Here is a 24,159-nt window from a genome sequence, read left to right on the forward strand (position 1 = left end):
AAACATCTGATTTTTTTATTTATTTATATATCTGATTTAGCGTTATCCGACCTTTCAGAGGTTCTCTGGCTCTCTCGAGGCCTTAGCATTACACAAATCAATTTTATGTACACTTCAGATTTGAAAATTGATCACGCTTTCCATGAGATTTGAAAAATATATCACTGTGCATGTGTTTCTTTGCCCAGCTTATCACTGCAGCCAAAGTCATTTTAATGAGTCTTGTGAGGGGAGTGTGAGGGAGGAGGTCCTCTGGGAGAGATCCTGTGGGAAGCTTTATTGACTGTTACTGTGGAAAATAAAACCGCGGAGTTAAACGTACAGCCAAGCTTCACGTCTGTCTGTTAACCGAAATTAAAAGAGAAAATCTTTTTTACTCTGTTTACTCTCCTCTTTCTCTGGTGAATATACGCTCTGTTTCTAACCCTTATCTGCTCTTTTTCCCTTCTTCCCTTCACGATTCGCTGAACACAAACTTTATAATTCTCCCCGCCAGCTTGATTCTTGTGCGCTGGAAGGCAGAAGGTGTGCAGTGTCTGGCTGTCGAGCGCACTCCGAGACCATAAATCTCCAAACATATGAGAGGAGGCACACATAGTCTGTCAGCCTGTTCTCTGTGTTAAAAGACATGTGGGTGCATGTGTTTCGCCATTTTTTTTTAATTTAAATCAGAATCAGAAATCAGAATCAGAATACTTTATTGATCCCTGGGGGAAATTATTTTTTGTTACAGTGCTCCATTTTAAACCAACATTAAGACAAGACAGACAATACACTAACTAAGAATAGTACAATATATACATATATATACATACATACATACATAAGTCACTTATAAATAAATATTTGGAAAAGAAACATGTGTAGTTGTAGCAGCAAACAGTGTGTTAAGTGGATGCGTTGTACAGGGAGATGGCCACAGGCAGGAATGATTTCCTGTGTCGTTCAGTGGTGCTTTTCGGTAATCTCAGTCTCTCACTGAACGAGCTCCTGTGACTGACCAGCATGTCATGGAGTGGGTGGGAGGTGTTATCCAACATTGTCTTTATCTTGGACAGCACCCGCCTCTCCGACACCACCTTGAGGGAGTCCAGCTCCATCCCCACAACATTGCTGGCCTTACGGATTAGTTTATTAAGTCTGTTGGCATCTGCGACCCTCAGCCTGCTCCCCCAGCATGCAACAGCATAGAGGATCGCACTGGCCACCACAGACTCATAGAAAATCCTCAGCATTTTCTGGCAGATGTTGAAGGACCTCAGTTGCCTCAAAAAATAGAGACGACTCTGGCCCTTCCTGTAAAGTGCTGTGGTGTTTTTAGCCCAGTCCAGTTTATTGTCAATGTGTACTCCAAGGTATTTATAGTCCTCCACAATGTCAACACTGACCCCCTGGATTGAAACAGGGGTCAAGTGTTTCCTGGTCTTCCTGAAGTCCACGATCAGTTCCTTGGTCTTTGCCACGTTGAGCTGCAGATGATTCTGCTCACACCACGTGACAAAGGAGTCGACCACAGCCCGGTACTCTGTCTCATCATCCCTGCTGATGCATCCAACCACCGCAGAGTCATCAGAAAACTTCTGAAGATGGCAGGTCTCTGTGCAGTGGCTGAAGTCTGTGGTGTAGAGGGTGAAGAGGAAGGGGGAGAGGACAGTCCCCTGTGGTGCCCCTGTGTTGCTGATCACCTTGTCAGACACACACTGTGGGAGACGTACATATTGTGGTCTTCCTGTCAGGTAATCAACAATCCAGGACACCAGAGAAGCATCCACTCTTGAAGGACTCTTGAAATGATATTAATGAAGAAAGAGCAAACCCCCAAGAGATAATTTAGTGGAGCAGACTGTAAGTGTGCATTTTATCCTCAGATTTGATGTCTTTTGATGTGATTGTTGGCGTTTCCTACATGTTTGCGCACACATGCGTGGCCCGCTGTAGCCTCCAGAAATCAAACAGCACCCATAGAGTGTTAGTGAGGACTAAGCAAAGAGCACGGATGCATAAGACAATTGGGGCTGGCTTCACGTGGCACTGTGGGAGCTCATTACTGTAGTCTTTGGGCTGGAAAATGTCTGTCAGTAAGGATTCATTAAAAGCCAACCTGCTGCAGGAGCTCCTGGTAGGGCTGTAATGAGAGGTCCTTCTCAATTTGGGCTTCCCAGTGGTTTCAGATTGGACAGGTGAAATATTAGCAGCAATCTGCATTACAGATAGAGGGGCTGTCCAGGCCAGAGTTTGGATTTGCTGGGGTCATTAGCATCACAATGCCCCAGTTGGCTCAGTTTTTTTAGGAGCATTTGAAACCACCAGGCTCTCGGGCACGTGCTCTGAGCCACCAGCAGAATATCATCCATTTATTTCATCTTCAGAAAGATTTCAGTCAGCACCAGCTGCTGCCTCCTACATATCAGAACATTTAGTGGAAACATTGTTTGAATAGTTTTTTGTGTCCCATTAACGCAGGCGGCCCTGAGTTTGACTCGTGGGTTTGTTTAACCTGGCTGTCTGAGCTGCTCTAATTTTAGGCTTCGGCTCACTTTGTTTTGAGTCTCTGTGCGTAGATGAAGACGTAAAGCTTCTTTGTCTGAGGTTAAATGTGTATATTTGTGCTAAAAGCAGGTTTTTACAGTCTCTTTTGTTTCTTTGCATTGATTTCCCGAGGCCAATTTTGTTTGCTTTCTGTTCTGCATGTGTTTTTGGTGTCAGCTCATTGATCGCTCTGCATCATCCGTGCTTTTATTTTTCTCTCCTGACTTCTCGACTTCTGTCTCGCAGACTCGCACGCCACGTGTGACACGACTCAGCCCGACACAGCCAGCTCTCGCTGACCAGGCCAGCAGGGTATCCTTCGCGTCAGCCGAAAATCTGGAGAACATGTCAGACCCTGATATTCCCATCGGCTTCAACAGGATGAACCGGCTCCGCCAGAGCCTGCCGCTGGCCCGCTCGTCCAGCCAGGCCAAGCTGCGGGCGCCAGGTCAGTCCGCTGTCTTTGAGTAAAATTGAAAAATTTCATATCTCTCATATTTAGATTGTGTCGAGGCCCATCTGTGATATCCACTCAGCAGAAATGACGAAAACGACTTGAACCCTTCTGATTCTGTGCAATAAATGAGATCATGTAGGGGTTAGACATGTGCACGTACAATCTGCTCACGGCGATGATGACTACAAACTTTCTACAATAAAATCCAAAGATGTTTCAGGAGATTGGAGCCTTCAATTATGCAGACAGCTTTTAGTTTCATTCAGCAAAATTTTTATTCAGACTAAAGTTTAAAATCTTGACATTTTAGGGTGTGGTTTTCCTTTTTCCTGTTTATTCATAAAGTCTCTGTAATGTTGTTTTAATAGTAAGTTATTTCAGTGGGAAAAAAACACCTCAGTTGTCATTTTAAACTCTGTGCGGGTGAAATCTGTTTCTCATTTCTTTGAACCACAAATGAGAAGTCGGGACAGGATTCATCTCCCAGTAATAACATTTACTTTTTTTTTATGCAGTCACACTTTCAGACTTCTTTGGCTGATTGGTCAGAGATAACAAGCTTGTTACTCCAAGGATGGTTCCCACTGCTTCTCCAAACTCTGAGTTAAATTGCTGACTGCAGATTGATGATTACAAAGAAGTGATGCTTGAGAGAAAAACACTGTTACAAGTACTGATTTTTTTTTAATGTTAGCTCATTTTATTTGAGGCTTATTTTTTACTTCTAGACTAACTTTTGAGATTAAAAACCTTTATTTGTGCTGACATCTCTGCTGGTGGCCATTACTGAGACTCCTTTGATTAAAGGGGAGCTTTGCCAACAGCTCTTGGCTTGAATTTGCCCACTGCTGCACCCATTGGCTCAGTGAAATCCTCACACCAGAGAAAAATGTAGAGCAACTGACTCACAAGACATTTATCGATATCAATGCTCCCCCAAGATGTTTTTTTTCACCGCCCAGAAACTCTGACGCAGGTGTGATGTGATGATTGACCTTGTTTCCGAGTCATTGGCTCCAGCCCCAATAATGCTGGGAACCGGAGATCTTACAGCCGATGCAATGCAAGTGTAAAGCAGGACCAATGGAGTCAAGGGACTGTCCTACTATCTTTATTGAACTATATGAGGGTCTGAAGGTTAAGTCACATTTGGTGGTGCGCTCAAAGGCACAAGTCAGAACTACTGTGCCAAAATTCAGCAGTGTCTGTAGCTCAATCTTTAAAAAAATAGTGTGGTTTCACAGACTCGCACAGAAGGGCTGGGACTGGAGGGATGTTTGGCTGCCCACCTCTCATTAGAGAGTGATAACCCGAGCCTTCAGACATGCACTGCACCCCTGAAGCTTCGTAAATATTACCCAGGGGAGCTGAACGTGAGAATAGAAGTGTCAGACTCGGTTGGATCAAACATTAAACGGTGTTTAATGTTTGATCCAACCAGAGCTGGAGCTGGTTGGAGTACTGTGTGGTGTCTGAATGAGCACCTGTATGAATAGAACAAGTCATTATCCACAGAATTTATGACAAACAAGTGGGTATCGTGTGTCCTCGTGTACGCTCTACCCGAGCATATCCCTCTGCTAAAAGTATTTCCAGGAGTCACAAAAATGTGTGAAAATGTTTGTAAATGAGTCCCAAATCACCGTTAGCACTGGCTTTGATGTGTTCACTCAATTTCAACCCATCAACCCCATTCAACCCTTCTAAACTGTTGTAGTTTGAGCTTAGCATAAGCACATCCTGACTGAGCCACTGCACAGCTGTGGACACAACTTACCTTGACTTATGAAAAGTTTCTGACTACAGTTGGTTACTTGCACAGCAGCTTCCCCTCCCGAGATCCTCAAACAAACTACACGTCAGGTCCTTTTACATGTTTGACCTGTGAAACGCAAATTTTAGTGCTTTCGCTGCGATTCGATACTGTTTTCTGATTCCCTTTAACATTTTATTCTCACCATTCGTCTCCACTTTCTTCCTGGTTATGTTTGGAGCTTGATATGAGAGTAAAGGTTGTCTGATTCCAGTCACTGATTCAAATCTGTCCACTGAGGTTTCATTTCATCAGCAGTCAGCACAGCAGGCGGAGCTAATTGACTCTTATTTTCACTTCTTCTATCAGCCTTCATTTGTGGACGTGTATTGACAACCTCACTTTGATTGATACGTCGGGCGGCCATCACTCGCTTAATCTGATTTGATGTTTCTGACAGGCAGCCGTAAACAAGACACATTAGCTCTGTTCCTGTACGGCACTGTCCTCCTTCAGGTAATGTTTGAGTTGACTGAAGGCATCGAGTGTTAATCTAGTGAAGCTGGCAAGGCCCTCTGAGTGTCAAGTGAAAGTCAGACTTCAGTGCACTGCCTATAGGAGTGCTGAATATAAACAGAGCTGTCTAATGCCTCCAAATGATCTCGCCGAGTTACCTGTCGTCTTTGATTAATGGCCGTGGCAGCAAGCGAAACCATTTCCTCCTTAAAAGCATCTTTATAGCATTTGCAGGACACAGAAAATGTAGGACAAGCCAGAAAAATGTCAAGAGTTTCAAATGTTTTATACCACATAAACAGCATATTAAGATAAGCATCAACTCTCTGTGAAACGTTCTATCATTTCATTTCATGTTTGCTCTTCTTCATGCTTTACCAGGCGGTAGCGCAGGCGTCAGTTTTTTTTATATTATCCTCAATCGTGAGCTAAAACCCCAAACGTGTAAGTTGCCTCCATCCTTAGGGATATCTCACCATCACCTCCGCCCTTCAAAAGGTTTAAACTGTTCTCTAAAAACGAGCCTTTTACATTATAACACATCTGAGTCAGTGTTAATTTTACTTTCTGCACTTGGAGTCGGTGAGAATTTCACTGCGTCCACTCGGAATTCCAGCTTCCATTTAAAGTGAGGCTGATAATTATGTGTTGCTCTCTTCGCATTTCACACCACAGCAGTGTGAGCCTTAGCTATAGTAGCCTCTTATTAGGTACATCAATACATTTCGTCAACTGTTCTGCCATCACATTCTTTTTTTATTGATCCACTTTCAGTTACATGTTTTATAACAGACATCACAATCTCAGAATGTAAAGGAACAAGAAGAACAAACCATTAGAAATATGTCAAAATGTAATGTTGTTTTTATCCCAGCACCACTGTAAACAGATATGTTCTTTAAGTGAGAAACTGCAAAATGAACAGGAGCTGGGGTGAAGGTGGGTTGCAAAGATGCTTGCATATCAACACCAAATGTGCACAGGCTGAAGCAGCTTGAATTATGGTCCATGTTTAAGCTACTCAATTGGATGTGCATATGGGCATCATCTGAACTGTCAGCTAATATTAGCTGGCACTGACATCAGCTGATCTACAGAGCTTATCCCAGCTGAAACAGGGCGAGAGGCGGGGTACACGCTGGACATATCGCCAGCCTGTTGCAGGGCAAACACAAAATAGACTAGTCTGAGCTCAATTTAATGGACAGTGTGCTTAAAAGAGCTGTTTGAACCCGTTTTTCAGCCATAGAATAGTATTTTTAAAAGCTGTTGAAATGTGTGTTATCACACACACAAAGGCATCAGCACCTTTCCTTTCAAGTTAATGACCACACACCTGTGCAGGCTGGTTATGCCAAAGAAGTGCTGATTATTGACATCAAACTTGGCCAGTAGACCCGAAAGCATAGCTCACTGTTGAGTCTAAAAACCAAGTCATGACGTCTTGATGCTTAAATCCATCTTTTGCACTGGAAGACCCACAAATTAACCACCCAGCGTGTCACAGGCTGGGTCTCTGACCCAGCGCGCTGAGTGTAGTTGGTATTTGTCTTATGTTAGATTTGTGATGATGGTTCATGTGGTATTCTTATTTAGGTTTTAGTTGAGGTTAAAATCAGCCATTATGTATCATTGTCTCCTTGGTTTCTGTGTGTGGGTCCTCGTCTAGTCTCTCATATGTTTTAGGTCTGAGCTTGTATTGTCACATTTACGTCTCCGTGTTTCCTGTTTTATTTTGAAGGAGTCTTATGTATTGTTCATTGTATTTAGTTTTACTTCCCCTGTCCTGTCATTAGGCTCATATCAGCCATGCGTTCCCACTTCCCCTGATCACCTCCCGTGTCCTCTGTTTTCCGTATGTCATTGTCAGGTCGTCTGTTATCGTCAGCACAGTCTTCATAGGTTTTTCCTCATAGCTCTCACTGTGTTTCACAGTAGCCTTCGTTTACACAGTGTTCATTCTCATAGTGTCCATAGGTCTGTGAAGGTTCTCAGTCATCCAGGTCATCGTAGTCAAAGGAGCTTGCAAAGAAAAGTGTCTGGACTTCTTTAAGTTGCTTGAAGACGTTTCACCTCTCATCCGAGAAGCTTCTTCAGTTCTAAGGTCAAATGGCGGAGAGTCCCAGATGTAAACCCAGTGGGAGTATCCCCCCAAAGATGGACAAAAGGACCCCACCTTATCATGCGATTTCCTGGTGTGGGTGGGGCCAGTTTTCACAATGAGCTCACCCGAAACCCTGCCTGATTGGGACCCACACCCGTTTTCACACCTTGGCTCATGTGATTAGAGGATCATCAGGGGGTCCTTTATCCCTCTGTGGGGGGATACTCCCACTGGGTTTACATCTGGGACTCTCCGCCATTTGACCTTAGAACTGAAGAAGCTTCTCGGATGAGAGGTGAAACGTCTTCAAGCAACTTAAAGAAGTCCAGACGCTTTTCCTTGCAAGCTCCTTTGAATAGTGTCCATAGGTTTTTCTTAGTTATATATTTTACCACTGCTTACAGCCAAATAAAGGCTCGCCTTTTGTTAACTCCTCCAACTCCTCTCTGCATCCACTTCTGGGTCCTATAAACAAAACACACCGGCGCACCCCGCTGTGACACAGCGTTTCTTTTGCCCAGAAGCAAGAGCATCATTGGCAACATTGCTGGCAACATTAGATCTGCATCAGATTAACTTATCCTGGGTCAGTTATTACCACCGAAAAAAATCGCCTGTGTCTATACATTATGCACTTAATAAATTATCGTTGACCCTACGGGTTTTATTGTAAAACAAGTATGAAATGCCTTTGTGTTGCATTAAAAGGTCTCACAAAGTCTTGAATTTAATTTGGTAAACACTGCAGAAACCCTGACTAATGGTGAGCAGGAGGAACATTTACAATCTGACCACTGACATTTAGATCAATCTGCAGCACAGCATACAGGCCACGTATAATTAAACAGGAACTTAACACTAAAATTCATTAAATCATTTTGTGTAACATATCGATTTTGACCTCAGTCTTCAGTATTTATTCCAACTAATTTAGTTAATTGCCTTTTTTTAACAGTAAATTAAGCTGAACAAAGTAAAACATGTTGTACTCTCACCCTGCTCCCACATATGGGTTTCGTTGAGATGGAGAGCTTTAGATCGGAGGTGGTAACGAGGGAAGTGCCTGCTGTATAGACGGTAAGAGCAGCGCAAACGGAGGGATTATGCCAAGCAGTGTGCTTTCAGCTAAAATGGATGATTATTAGCTGCTTCTACACTGTTGAAAACTTTGAGGTGAAAATTGTTCGTACGCTCTCTGCCTTCATCACCGACTCCAAACTTCACCCCACCCCCATCTACCACTGTGAATCTCCCCCATTGCTCCTCCCCATCCATAAATGCAGGGATCTTGTTCCTCCAGCTTGGGGAGGAGACTCGCAGGGTTCACCTGACCCACGAGCTGACCAGCCTGGACACTCTGAGGGCCCTCATCGTGCACATGTTCCCCCAAAGGCTCACCATGGCCATGCTCAGGTAAGTCGACATCCACGAACGCAGGATATTAACACGTCTGCATGTTTATCGATCTGTTTAGATCTTTTACAAACGTTCTGCAGTGCAATATTTACACTTCATTTATGGCATGTTTTATAAATCAATCTCAAGGTCAGAGGCTGTCGGTGATTCATTTCAGCTCCATCCTCAACCAGCCACACATGAAAATTCATTTCTTTAAACAGATGGGGAATAAAAGCAGGAGAGGGCACTGAAAATGACGATGACTTATATTTTTCTTTAAATATCCTTTAAATGCCACATTTCATTTCCAAAAATGTCTAAAACAACCCTCAATTTAATGTTTTTGGTTAGCTTAGCTTGCTAATGCTGACTACTAATTTCTCTCCATGTAACCAGAGAACAACCCCAGAATTGAACTCATCATATATCATCATATTTTTGGTAAAAATGAGATATGTAGCTTTATCAGCTAGATTTAAATCAACCTTATTTTTGATCTATTTTCATTTTAATAACTTTTGATGGTGAAGTTCTACTAAAAAAATGTGAAAATATGTATTTTAAGACCAGAAATGATCACAGAGAATATTTAGTTTTTATATATGATTTAATAACTGTTTGAATATTTGAAAACCGTGACCATCATTAGCTTGTCGTGCTGCTCTTTTATCGCTATGTTCTTTAACCAGAAAGGAAACGGTTTGGCTACCATAAGCCATCTCTAATGGGTTTTGATGTGATGGTGGAAAGTGAGCAGACTGTAAAAAGTCAACGGTCCTTGTGTTAATCTTGTGTCCATCCACACATTTTGCAGAATTACTTAAATAAAACGACGCGATTCTGCACCAAGATCTAAAGGATTCTTCTATTTTTCATGTTAAGCCACTAAGTTTGATAAATTCAGCCTATTTTTTTTATCAACTCTTGTCTTGGTTGCAGCAAATACATATAAATAAAAATCTCATGTGGTGTCTTTGGTTTGAAAGTTGCACTGCTGACCAACACCAATAAGCTGCCCATTCATTTAATCTTAGCTGCAATATGTTTTTGAACACATGTGCGTTCAGGACAAAGAACTGGGTCAAAAACATCAATAATCATTTTCATTAAGTTCTAAATTTTTGTTTCTCTCTAGAATCTCCCATGTTAGTTATCCACAGCACTTTTTTACCTTTAAACACTGAACATTAGATTTCTGATTAACCTAATATCAGTCCGCTTCCAGCTGATTCTCTCATTACGAGCACCTCATGCAGTTAGAAATCCTCCTCCCACTCTCCAAGTGAACGTACATCACTGTATCATATTAGTGTGTAACAGATGCTGAAATTGTCTTTGCATGGACTGTTTATCAGTGTTTGCGTCTTTTTTTGTGTGTGCGTTGACAACTATTGATATTCAGGTCTCCCAGCACGGCTCTGTTGATTAAAGATGAGACCCGTAATGTCTTCTATGAGCTGGAGGACCCACGGGACGTTCAGGACCGCTGCGTAATTAAGATTTACTGCAAAGAGCCCATCTACAGCACCTACCCTGGACATCACAACCCACACCTGGCAAATGGAGACCTGCGGGTAAGTGTGAGTCTGCGTGCACACAAACGCCTGGAGGAAAGAGACAAATAAGCCTTGGTGTTCAAAACACAGAGAAAGAGGGTTAAACGCTACAGGTGCATTCATGAACAGCTTCTCCCATTTTTCTCCTTCTCTCTGGCCGTGAGGACTGCGTGTGTCTACAGAACTAAAAGAATAAACTTCGCCAAGGTCAAACACTCATGTTTTTTACTCCTCAGCTGTTTTTAAGCCGCCAGGTGAGAGGCCGGGTGGGCAGCGTGGACACCCAAGTTTGTGAAGGCGATAACTCAAGAACGAGGCGACATCAGAGTTTCATATTCATATCATCGGTATACCTACTAAAAATCTTGGATCACTTTGGGTCTGGCGAGGTGTTGTAAAATTTTGAAGTTGATAGCGGATAGCATAAGTGTTTCTACCATGTGGCCGCCAGTACTTTTATTATTTATTGTTCATTTAGATGAGGAGATTTTTAATGCTGGATTTTCTGCTTCCCTTTAGGGTTAGAAATATGATAAACATTCATGGGTAGAGAATATTTCTGCTATTTAAAATTGCAAAACACCAGTAGACCAGGAGGTTGAACAAAGCCCTAAACCAAAAGAAATATGGAGTTTGGAAATTTGCCTTTAAACGTCTTTAGAAATACAGTATCCTACTTTAATAATCAGTTCTCTGTTTAAGTGTTTTACCAAAATGCAAAGTAAGGGCAGAAGATGATCCCTTTTCTTCATTGCAGACTCAAACTCTGTGCAGTCCTGTCATAAATAATGTTTCATAATTCCCTTTGAAAACTCTTATTCATATACCCTCACGCCCACATCAATCTCCCATGAAACACTGATTTTATATCTTTTTACACATGCTAGTTTGCATTACACAATGTGTTCAGGCTTAAGTTAGTTTCATTCACTCGTCGAGAGTGAGTCATGTGACTTTTTCCCAACACTGAGCCTGGACGAGCGCCAGTCTTTCACATCTCCCGTGCTGAGTGGGCTGCATGCCAGCAGACTGCAAAACTGCAGAAACACTTCTCTGAGATGACACTCGTACTCCAGTTCGTCTGAGGACTGACTCGTGGATGCAGTCTTTTAATTGCTGAAGCTGAGGTATTATTTCCCTAACTTCAAATGAAAACAGTTCCCACCGACTCACCATATGCACATGCAAGCTAGTGCTGTTCAAATAGACCAGAGAGCCAAACTACCATTACAGCCAGATTAAATATGGCATTGCTTCCACAGGAGAGCAAATGAATGCAGTGTATTTCAACCTAAACACGTCTAGGAAATAAATAATAACAATATTAATAGAAGTTCTGCTTTGGGAAACATGGGAAAAATCTCCCCAGTAGTCAATCATTCAGTCAGAACTGTTAACATTTCAAGATTTAGGGATTTCTGGGATTCTGAGGGGATCAGTCTGGGAACCCATCATCTAGTCTGCTGGCTTGGCCTTTTGATGCTTTCTTTCAAGGCTTTTTGGGTGGCCAGCAGTTATCTGGAGGGACACTTCCTGTTGTGTCCACAAGTTTAATGGATTTAAAAAGCTAAACTCTTCCCAAACAATAGCCATTTTTTTTACACTAAACACTATTAATAGCCGTTAGACTACAAATTGAAAGCATAATGCTAATAATCTTGTCCTTTATCCAAAGATAATGAACATCTATGCACAGATACCTCTTTGGAGCGATTCATTTTGACTCATTTTTAGATCTTCCAGAGTATAAAAGATGAACATACCTTACAGGTTTGAAAGGTGAAGCCTTGATACCTGAATCCTTCAGGAGGAGCAGACTCATCTGGTGGCAAAATAAGTTCTGATTGTGAAGAAGTCCTTCGAATGTCCTTTTTTTCCCTGATGAGTTTATGGAATCAGTCACTAGATTCAAGCATAAGCAAGTATTTTGGAGACGTTGGGAAGGAAAAACTCCCTTTTTTGCAGGAAGAAACCTCTGGCAGAAGCTTGGGATGTGCAGCCCTCTGCGAGGGGAGGAAGACAGTACAAAGACTGAGATTCAGTAATGAAATATGAAGTTCATTTTGTAAATTTTGATCAATGTTTGAGTAATAAAGGAGGCTGATGCTTGGTTAGGGTTTGTGTTAATGACTGGTCAATCACAAGTCATTAACCAAAGTGTCCCTCGGTTTCTCAGAGAGGTCTCAGTTTTCATTGTGCTATAAAACTACTGGTGTATTAAAATGTACTTATCAACCCATCTTTATTTGAGCTGATGATCAGCCGCCTGTAAATCACATCCTCCTGTCCAGCAGCCATAGTGGGATTTATTTTAACACATCAATCAGTTTCTGGCAACATAAATGTGGCATCTGCTTCATTAGCATGATTACTAATGCTTCATGCATTTTGTTACAGCAGGAGCAAAGCAAACCTTTGCATGTCATTCACTTTTCGCAGCGTTGGCATTTTCAGCACAAAACCCCGAATGCATTTTGTTGCCTCCTAATTACAGTGTGATTATGGAAATGAGGATCTGCAATTTAAAGTGTTAGAGAACGCTCCTTTTATAGGATAAAGCAAATGATGAACTAGATAAATTACATTACAGGAAGGCAGACATATGCAGCGCACATGCTGTGAAAAACGAATCTACGTATTTAACAGCTGAAGTGAGGCGAGTGCCGTCGGCAGCGGCGTGTTTTCTGACACATTTCGGTGTTTCAGTTTGCTGTCTATGAAACATCCTGGGGCTTTTTGTTTGCGTGTCTGCATGCGATTGGTTTACTGTCTGCCTGTGTGCGTGATTTGCAGCTGCCCGTTAATGCGCTGGAGGTCAGCTGTTCCCAAGGGATTGTTCCCCGTCTTCAGCTCTGAAATCTTCGTAGTGTTTTACAGTCTTATCAAACCAGCAGGCTTACCTTGAGCTGGATGTGTGTGAGGTGCATTGTCAAGGTGAGGACGAGGACGTGTGTGTGTATGTGTGAGCTTATTGAACTCTTGCCAGCATAGCCAAAGATCACTCCCTGATTGCAGGCCACAAAAGCATGACGAGGATTACTGAAGCCGGACTGTGTGACTGGAGGACAGAATGAAGAGGAGATTGATTGGTAGATTTCCCACAGCGGGAGAACGGGCAGTTTTGAATGGCACAGTGGGATGAAGCTTTCAGGAGCGCACCTGCGATAGGCGTCTTGCGACTTTAGGGGGTGGAATGAAATGTCTGCATGTCTTCGGCGCACTTAAAGGATGGTGTCGATACGAGGCTGTTGCTAAGATACAAGATGGAAGATGATGGCCCCAGAGTGCTGCGAGGCTGTCCACTGGGTGTTGTTAGAAAAGACCCGAGGGTTATTATGTGGAAATATTGGCTTTTCAATTTGCATCATCTCCAGGAGAGATAGCTCTGTGCGTCACAAGCAATTACAGCGTCGTCTTCTTTTGTGCTTCTTTGCCGTATCTATTACTCTTCTGTCTGGTCGCCTTCAAAGCACGGCTTTTACTCACACCCTCCGCTCCCCGCTTTGTTTTGTCTTTCAATCTGACATGTGGGTCTGATGCCAAAAGATTATCCCTTCATGCACAGCCTGTCAATAAAGCATCAAGTGCAACTTAAACTGCACTCAGAGGGGCAATTTAGAGTCCTTCCTGTCAATCAGGAAGTGGCATCTATGAACTACTGGCTGTTACAGTAAGTTGCCCTTTTTTAAAAGAAATAGCTAGTTGTCAAGCTGATTGTTGAATTTCTGAAAAGTCAAAAACTGACAGACGTTATGGGTAAAGCATTCTAGTATCATTGTGAAATCTCTGCCTCTCCTTAACTGTGTTCAACCACAGTGAGAACAAATTGTATCCCTTCCCCAAAGTGATTAATGCCACCAGTGAAATCAGACTTGGACGTTCAGTCGCTGCTCTTCTGATGGTGCAGCTAAAACCATATACAGTGTGTGATCCTTTTCCAAATCTACCCTAATACCTGCCATCAATAGATCTCTTTAGCTTGAAAACTGTCTCAAAAACTTCTGAATTGCAGACAAGAGGTTACCTCCTTTTCCCGTCCAGAGATTTGAAGAGATGTGGATAAAAGAGAGGTGACATGCTGCAGAATATGTAATGTCTTTTATATAATAACAGTGTGATGACGTGCTATAATCATCAAGTCTTCTTCATTTTAATGCTGAACTCCGCAACAACTAGCTCGCTTTCTCTGGATGCTTTTATAACATGATTTGATTGGCCTGCAGCAGCTAAATAACATTTAATCTTCTGTGTTGTGTTTGATTGAATCCACTGTGTACAAGCGCAAAACACGAGATTAAGAATATTTTGTGAATGAACTGATTAATCTCATTAGAGAGTCAGGAGTCAAGTTTAGGTTCTAAACTTGTTTAGTTTGAATTCATGATTATTATATGAAGTTACCCTAACAGAAGCAATAAATAATAAATATAATAGCACTCTTCATGGCCTGTAGGTCCATTATGGTTGCTGCGTTTCATTATTCATGAATGTGAAAATTTTTAATCTCCCCGGCTCAACATCAAATTCCTTTTTTCCTCCACAAATCGCACTTTTAGTATAACTTTAAATTTTAAACTGTTACTTTAATGATATTTCTAAAGAATCTTGTTATTGGATTTGAACAAGTCGTTTCAGACCTCAGAGCTCCATCGAATTATTAATACTGTAACTATAATGATATTCAGCTAGGTGACGGACACCATCCTCAGTTTCACTTTCTATTTAAACCTCACTTCCAGGCCCATGACAGCTGTTGTGGGATTGGAAGTGTGGACTAGAGATAAGATGGGGAAAGGACATAAAATCAGTAAAGCACTGATTCAGTCTGTTAACAGACTCACAATCTGTCCAACAACCTGTGAGATTGCAGCAACTTCCACCAAAGAGTTTGTGACTATTTTGCCTGTTCATGTTCAGTAACACCACGTCTCTGAGTTCTCTCTATGCACCACCTCACTCATGCAGACTCCCAACATGTGACGTGGTATCTCTTCCCTTTGACTGGGTAAGAATGGATAAATGGCTTCAATCTCATAATGTCATTTACCAATAAACCATTTTCTTTAGTTGGTGAGTCAACATTGGCGAGCCTCCCATGTGGCTTGAACAAAAATGAATATAGATCATTTGGTTTAGCTGCGTGACAAATCCCTCTTAGCCCTATCCAAACACTTAATGTACATTGCCTATATTATGAACACATCTTAGTATTCAATGACTTTGCTAATGATCTAAAAGCACAGTTGCTGACTTGTTTAGCAAAATTTACTGTGAACAAAAACAGTGGAGCCGCTATGATTTACACAGGCCAAAAGAGTTGACCTTTATTTTTGCCACTGTAATGTTATCCAGGTCTGATTCACTGAGGCAGCGGTCTAAATAAAGATGCCCAGACCGACCTTCTCGCCTCCAGCTCATCTGGGGGGATGCTGAATCATTCTCAGGCAAACCAACTGACATAATTGTCTCTAGTATATCCTGAGTCTGCCCTGGGGTCTCCTTTTAGTTAGATATGCCTCAAGGAGGCCTTCTAGTCAGATATGTGAATAACCTCAAATGACTCCTTTTGATGCAAAAAAAGCAGCAGGTCTACTCTAAACCCCTCTTGAGTTGCTGACCTCCTCACCCTGTCTCTGTAATTCTAGATCTCGTTTGGAGGGAGGTCATTTCCACCACTTATATCATTGATCTTAGTCTTTTAGAGACTACTTTCAATTCATGGCAATAGGTGAGAGTGAGTCGACTAGTAAATTTACTTGCAGTGGTCCTAAAGCACCCCCAAAAGGATTCCCCAAGGTTCCACACAGTCAAAAGCCTTCTGCAAGTTTAACAACCACTTGTGGACTTGTTGGCAAAAACTCCCACACGCCTTTGAATTTTCATGAGAGTGTAAAGAATAGATGCTCAACAAAGCCCACGATGTTCTTCCCAAATTATACTTTTGACTTGTGGGCAAACTTTCCAGCACCCTGTACTGATCTGTACTCGATGGACATGTGCTATGTATCCAGGAATAACAGTTATGTTCTTTGTTTGTAGAGGGAGATGGTGTATGCACCCCAGGACTCTCCACCCAACCGCCGCCTGAGCAATCCACCGATGTCTTCCCAGCATTCATCTTCCTCTGCTTCCCCTCCCCAAGGCTCACCCTCCCGTGCTCGTCTACTTTACAGTGGCGGAAGGCCTTCTTCCTATGCCGGGCCACACCACCACACCCACTCCCTGCCTCACCCTCACTCCCAGTCCCACCACTCCTCTCCCCACCAGCAGCCCCAGCTCCACCAGCCCCACCAGCCCCACCACCCCCAGCCGGCCTTCTGCGCCTCCTCCAGTGCCATACTTGAGCGCAGGGACGTGAAGCCCGACGATGAAATGGGGGGATCCCGAAGCATGGTGCTGCTGAGGGGGGATGATCGTGGTGGGGGCGGGATTTACGCAGACCCCTACACTCTGGGTCCAGATCCAAGTCGGCTTAGCCTCGCAGGGGGTCCTCACTCTCCTTTGCCAGCAAGAGCCGACCCATACGGCTCCTTATACCGCCGTGGTGGAGGTGGGGGTGGTGGAGGTGCTGCATCAGTGCGTTCACTCACCTCCTATTCAGCAGCTGCACTACAAGGAGAACTGATGGAAAACAGCGCTCTCTACAGGCCCGGAGGACCTCTTTATAACGATGCCTATGCTGCGTCTCTGTTGGCCATGGGGTTGCGGGTGCCTCCACCCTCCTCCCCGCAGAAGATACCTGACATGAGAGATTCCTATGGAGCAACCATGCCCAATCGGGGTTCTCCAGGGAGACAGAGTTTGCGAAGAGACTCTGTGACCTCTTCGGTGTTTGGGGAAAGTCCCAAAGCCCGGGGTCAGGGACCAGGACTGGGTCTCACCTCAGAGCAGCTGTGCCTGTTGGCTGGTGCCGGAGGGGATGGAGGTGGACCTGGAAGCTTCGGCTCACCTCTGCTGGGGAATGAGACAGAAACCAGGTACTTATCATTTTTTATTAATTGCTGGCAATTCATATGTGTATGTGTGGAGGATGTCTACTTTGTTTTCCTATGGTAATGTTAACAGACTTCATGAGTGATTTTGATAATTTTGCCATTAAAACTAGAAATTACTCGCACCATACCAACAACCAGTTTGTGCTCAGAGCTTGGTGATCTTGCATCTCTTCTAATATGAGAATGTCAGTACTGTTTATCACTGGTAGATGTGCAAATTTATGAATCACTCCCCAGCTGCTTTATTCTTATGGTAGAGATTAGTGATCCTGAGAAGCTTACATAGAGAAACACGTGAGATGGCAGGTGAATCACAGGCAAAGATGAGGACTTCAGGGGATATCTGCTTATGTACAGTTTTAAGCAAGCGCACAAGCAAGAAATTAAATATATATGAAGACAAATCGTATACAACAGTTATGACCAATCTTAAGTACTATAAAATTTGTACAGTTTAGCAGAACTGATCAATATTAAAAATATGATTAAAAAAATTATGCTACTATCATAGTTATGTAGTGGTGGCAATGTGTTTTTAAAAAAAATGGATGCAGATATTTAGTTTTGTTCTAAAGCCTCAATTGTGGCATATTGCCCACTGCCATGTTTGTTTGTTTGTTTTGAAGTGATGAGAGTTTGATGGTGATATAATTTTATTTGCTAACATCAGCTAGCTTGGCTAGCAAGCTGCATCTTTAACTGTACGAGTGCAATGCAGAGAGACCTATATCTGCCATTTAGTGATAGTTTATAAACTAATGAAGTACTAGAATTGTATTTACTTCACAAAATGAAAGCACACACTTCTTAAATGTTCTGGTTTAGTGTAGAGCTCCCAGTGACGACACAAGTGTTGCTCAAAGTGGCCACGCCTCTAATTTCAAGTCTTAAAATACAAAAGGGCATGCTAAAACAATGCATCCATATTGCAGTTGTTATAATGTAGCAAACTATACTTAGAGACCAGAACCATTTTTGTAGCATTTAGCACGAGAGTCTGTGGCAAATGATTCACTTTGGAGCCAGCTTCATGTGCCATTGGCATGCGACACTTATTTGCTTTTTCAGTCCTGATAGCTGCTGTTTAAGCAAAAGTAGATTTATTTTTATGTGAGGAGGTAATTTCATTGATTTCATAACACAAAAAACTCAAAAGTAATTACACTTGACTTTACATTTTAAATGAGGACTAAAAACTGAGAAACCTTTTAAGTTATGTTTTATGTAAAATGTGTATGAAACATCTGTTAGCCACCATTTCTGTGCATCTTTGAATCCAGGGAGCGTATGGAGGCGATGGAGAAGCAGATAGCCAGCCTGACCGGGCTGCTGCAGAGAGTACTGAGCAAAGCGCCTGAGGCAGAAAGCCCGTAAGACAGACACACACACACACACACACACACACACACACGCAACAAACATGCATAGAAATTCTGTGAAAACACTTCATTTATACACACAAACACAGACACACGTTTGTCTGAAGCGAACAAATCCATTTTGTAGTTGTTACCTAGTGTACGATTTGTTCTTACACTTCTTTTGAACTAATCCAAAGCCCATTTACAGATCCATTCCTTACACACTGCCCTGAAAACTTGGAAATACAGAAAAGTACATGAAGTACGACCTACCCACATCCATAAAAAGTCTGATAAGAATTCAGTTCAGTTGATAATGTGTTAGAAAATATCACATTTACAACATTTGTAGACTGCTGGGAGATTTGCAGCGTGCAGTTTTAGCATTCAGGCTTAAAGTTTTATGTGATCGAAGTTTGTAAGATATTAATGAAGTGGACAGAAACATATTGTTAGTGTGATAAAGGCTTTTTAACAGGCTTTACACGGCAGGCTGTGGCTGAGAGGGAATGTCAGGATGCTTCTTCATCAGAGGGTCAGGGGTTTGAGTCTTGGCTCTTCCTATCAGCATGTTGAAGTGTCCTTGGGGAAAACTTTGAATTCTTCATTCGGGTACTCCCTTTAGGGCTCACCACAGCAGATCTCTATCATCCTCCTCTGCTACACCAAACCTCTGCATGTCCTTCTTCATCACACCCATGAACCTCCTTTCAGGCCTCTTCTCCTCCTGCCTGGCAGCTCCATCTTCAGCGTCCTTTGTCCAATATATTCACTATCCCTCCTCTGCACATGTCCAAACCATCTCAGCCATGGCTCTCTAATTTTGTCTCCAAACTGCTCAACCTGAGCTCACCCTTGACAATCACCTCCACCCACTCCTCCCCGCCTGCACTCTCTTCTTCACCTCTCTTTTGCACTTGCTTTGGATGTTTGACCCCAGCTTTTTAAACCCATCTACCTTCACAACCTCTGATATTTATAGTTTCATTGTTACACCTGTCTCGCTCTCAGTCACACGCATGAATTTATTCTACTTCTACTGACGTTCATTCTTCTTCTCTCCAGAGCATACCTCCACCTCTCCAAGCTTTCTTCCACCTGATAAAAATGTCTGCAAACATCATAGTACACAGAGACTCCTGCATGACCTCATTGATCAGCCTGTCCATCACCACAGCAAACAGCTGATCCCTGATGTAATCCCATCCCCACTTTGAATCCGAGTCGCTTCAACTACACCCCTCACCTTTGTGTTGCTGTCCTCATAAATTTCCTACACCAGCCTGACATACTTCTCTGCCGCTCCTGAAAGTCAGTACCAGTACCAGTACACTTCCCCTCCATTCTTCAGGGGTCTTGTGTTAAACATTCAGGATTAAAAAAAGCCCACTAGAGAGCTCAATACTTCCTAAACTCCAGTCATGCATCAGTCAGTGTTCCCATGACTGATAAAAACAATTTAAGGCAAAGTGGTGTGTGTGCATGCAAAAGTGCAGCACTTTCTAAGTACCAGGCCAAGCTGTGAGAGAAACAGGGAAAGACTTATCATTGCATGTTTTGGTTATGTCGAGTTGTTTGACCAGAGTTTGTGGTGAAGTCAAAAACTTTTGCAAAGATCCAGAGAAAAGCTGTTTGTCACCAACATTAAACACCTCCAAACTGCTGACCTTTTGCCGTGAGCTTCCTCCCTGCTGTAGCAGCCAGCGCACTGCTGATGTGCTGATGAAGTTAATTCAGTTCACCCCGGGGCCACCGATACCCACTCGAGCTCTCTGAGTAGGATCGGGTTGATATTCGATCCAAATGTTGGAGCCGAGCATCCTTAATTAAGTCCTTTAATTTGTCTTTCAGGGATTTTGTATTAACAGATGAGATTGGATGGATATATTTGGTATTACTGGAGCCAGAGACATGCTGACAGATGCTGTTTTTTGGTTGTGTGTTTCTTGGTGTGTGTGTGTGTTTCTGGGAGGCATTAGAGACTCAGCAGGATAGCATTTGGAAGCCCCGGGAAGCCTCAGATTTGCTGTACCCCAACATCATTAAAACATAAGACAAATTTAAACACTGTGGGAAAATAGAAGAAGGGCAGGTTACAATCCAAGTACTGTTTATGAAACTGAAGAGAAACTGTTTTTGATTCTGTGTTGTGCACTTTATTGCAATGTCATATTAAAGAAAATGAAGCTGCTGGCTGGAACCTGAAAGGCGAGAAGCCCTACTGATGCTTTTAGTTTGTAGCAGCCAGGATTCCTGTGTCCTGAACCTCCCACATTTCTTTTGAGTCACTATTGTGGGTGTTCATTTCAACATCCAAAAACCAGGGAAACCTTTTAATAAATGCATATATTTAATAAATAACTGCAGGCCTTATCATCTCTGTTGGTTTTCCGCCTTTTTTCTGGTTGTTATGATGTGGAAAAAGCTTTAAAATTCATATGTGTTTTGCTTCAGCTGAGGAAGAAAAAATGTAAATTTATGTTAAACAGCGATCTTCCCACTACGGTAGATCATGTAGGGAATAGTGAAGGAGCGAGGGAAAAAATCCCGACTACAGCAGCACGCACACTACATTCACACATTTTCCACCATATATCAATAGCTTCTCAGTAGCTCAGTCGATAGTGTGTTCTGGCTGTAAGTACTTTAACACTTGCCTCTTCCAGGGAGAAGATTGAGTCAGCCAGTGACTGCTCAGGAACTGACAGTAAGTGCTCACTACCAAAAAAAAAGAAAGAAAAGGAGACAAAGTATTTCCTATCACTGCCTCTCACTGTTTCACACTGCTGCCTGTTTGATAGCCACATAAATTAGCTCTTTTTCCTCACACAGAGCTGCTGCTATTTCATTTTCTCTGCATAATTCTTAAGGAGCCTCATATGTGATTGTAATGGCTGATTCTGCAAGCTTCCTCATACTGTACTGTACTGTACACGCTGGCTTTTGCTGCTCTGTAACTGGTGCCCATGCTTCTTGTTTTAGCTGGACGAACTATAAAAAAGAAAGGTAGCTACTGTATGTGTTCCTGAAGTGTCTGGTACCCCCCGTCTCACCCCTTCCCTGTTTTTATCTGGAGTCCCATGAGTTCCTAGTACATGTATACATGTCATTTTGAAGGATCTGCCTCTCTGACACCTTGTGTCCTTCACTTTCCCCTTTGTTCTATGGAGGGCCTAAACTGCCAAAATTAGAAATGATTAAATAAACAAATAAATAAAACTGGCTTAATAAAATTTAAAATATGTGATATTTCTGTTTTATTTGCATTTGCATAACATGTTTTTTCGCTAGTTCACCTTTTTATTTGCTCTTCATAACCTCAGGAGACTTTTATACCTGACTATCAGTTTACTGATGAATTTAACTCGGACTGCCCATGCCAAGCACATTGAGTAGCTAAGTAATAGCCAGCTGGGTAACTGCCCCCTGTTAGTTTGTATTATACAAAGCAAATGTTAAGTATACAATCATCAGCCACTTTTTTAGGGACAGCTGCTCATTAGGGCAAAATATCAGCCAATCATGTGGCAGGAACTCATTTAAGGATGTACATATGGTCACATGGAACAACCTCCTGAAGTTCAAACTAATCATCAGGCAATTTAAGTGACTTTGAAGGTTGTAAGGTTGTTGGTACCAGACAGGCTCTCTGAGAGAAACTGCAGATGTACTGGGAGTTTCACAAACCCACCTGTAGGACTTACAGAGAATGTCTGAAGAAAGAAAATATCTATTGAGCTGGCAGAATAAGGTGTCTTCTCTCAGAAAATGCTTTGCTGATGGTAGTGGTCATAAGAGAATAGCCAGACTTCTTCAGGTTAATAAGACACTTTAACACACTATAAGTAAGACATGAAGCGCAGTGTCTCTGAATGCACCGTCATGGGAGCCACTTCGCGGTGCCGTAATGGCATAAGGAGGGTTTTCTTAGAAGACTTTGGGCTGCACTCCATCAATCGAATACGTTTCTGTTGTCAATCATAATTTTAACCTCACGCCTAAAATACTATTTATATGATAATCCAGACATATTACTCGTTGCAGTAGCTGACTAACCTTAGCTCGCTTGCTCACTAAGTTGTCACTGGCAGACTTTTGAATTATCTGATGATATGATGATTGGCTCAGAGAATATTTTAATTCCTGTCATCCATTCTACCATCAGACAACAGATGGATCCAAATTCAACCTCACGACACTTTTTCAAATGACAGCTGTGCTCAAATGTTGCATGGAAACAGAGATGAAGAAAGAAGCCAGGGAATACATCTGGAAAATTATAATTAAATGATTCGTAAAACTGTCTATAAAAAAATAAAATGTATATTTAAAAAACAGAATCAAATAGGAAAAACAATATGTGTGTGTGGGTATAACATATCAACTACAATAAAAAAAATTTCTTTAGTGGATTATTCCTTACATTATGCACATTTTTAAACTTGAGCCATTTATTTTTTTTCTTTATTGCATTGTAATTTTGGCAGTTTTGGTCCTCCATAGTTTCCTGTGTTTTTGAGTGAGAAATCGCTGAGTTGCATTAAATTGGACACGACAAACTCTTTGCTTTGTCAAAGTTTTTCCCTTCAGCTTTTCAACTAAGGATGAATTTGCAGGCGATCAAAAGAGTTTGATGTTTGAACGTTTGTGCGTCAGAAAATTAGCTGCTTGTGGGAAACGCGGAAACATCTTTAGAAACATTGATTTCTTCACATAAAGTGTTCAGTTTTAGCCTCCTTTTTTCCTATTAAGGATCTAAAAAGATGATATTTTGCAATTTCAATTCATATCTTATTTCATCGCAAATTACAGATAAGTCTGGATGTTCTGAGTCCCTTGCGACTTGAATTAGACTCTTCTGAAGAGTCGTTTTAGTTGTGATTTTTATATTTTAACTTCTCCCATTCACTCCAGCTGCTCCTTTTTTCTCCTGTCAGATTTTTATCTGCGTGTCTCACTGAATGATAAAAGTTAGTCAGTAATGGTTCGATTTGCTTGAGCTGTTATCTGTGGACTCTGTGCTGGCAGTTAAAAGCTTACAGAAAGATGAAGGCTGTGCTGAATTCTGGTTGACCGGGAGAGCTGCAGCAACTGTGCCCATAATCAGTTATACACAGAACCATTTCCTCACCTGTACAGGTGTCAGCATTGGGGTGTTACAGTCTTCCTCCTTGGTGTGGACAGCTGTAATTAGTTTTAAAAGAAGCCTTGAAATGCAACTCTTACACCCCCTCCTCTGTTACTAACTGACTGTCTTCCAGTTACTTTCCTTTGTCTTGTTCTGCATGATGCGTGTGTCAGAACGTAGCACTCATCGCCATTCAAGAGGATTTTCTCATTTAGAAACACTCACACTTTGTGGCTGTCTGGGAGACGCCTCTATAACGAGACTCTCGGATTAAGTGGAACTGCTGTTTTTCACTCCCGATCCTGTTTGTCCCCGAAGCCTCCCCATGCTGTTTATCACTGTTGAGTCTACATAAGACTGTA

The 24,159-nt window shown here is 42.2% G+C and overlaps 1 protein-coding gene across 7 annotated transcripts in view; it reads left to right on the forward strand.

The window, feature by feature from the left end:
- The window catches only part of srcin1b (SRC kinase signaling inhibitor 1b), a 141,428-nt gene that overhangs the window by 91,013 nt on the left and 26,256 nt on the right, over positions 1 to 24,159 (forward strand). For 6 of the 7 annotated variants that reach the window (XM_023153866.3, XM_076887737.1, XM_076887739.1 and 3 more), the window contains 7 exons: positions 2,776 to 2,977; positions 8,643 to 8,772; positions 10,160 to 10,331; positions 16,353 to 17,290; positions 18,589 to 18,678; positions 21,336 to 21,376; positions 21,652 to 21,675. In XM_023153866.3, coding sequence (XP_023009634.3) covers positions 2,776 to 2,977; positions 8,643 to 8,772; positions 10,160 to 10,331; positions 16,353 to 17,290; positions 18,589 to 18,678; positions 21,336 to 21,376; positions 21,652 to 21,675 — 1,597 coding nt within the window. The remainder of the gene's footprint in view (positions 1 to 2,775; positions 2,978 to 8,642; positions 8,773 to 10,159; positions 10,332 to 16,352; positions 17,291 to 18,588; positions 18,679 to 21,335; positions 21,377 to 21,651; positions 21,676 to 24,159) is intronic. The other variant, XM_076887738.1, reaches the window with a different exon arrangement.

Source organism: Maylandia zebra, linkage group LG8 (genome assembly GCF_041146795.1).
Source record: "Maylandia zebra isolate NMK-2024a linkage group LG8, Mzebra_GT3a, whole genome shotgun sequence".
NCBI lineage: Eukaryota > Metazoa > Chordata > Actinopteri > Cichliformes > Cichlidae > Maylandia > Maylandia zebra.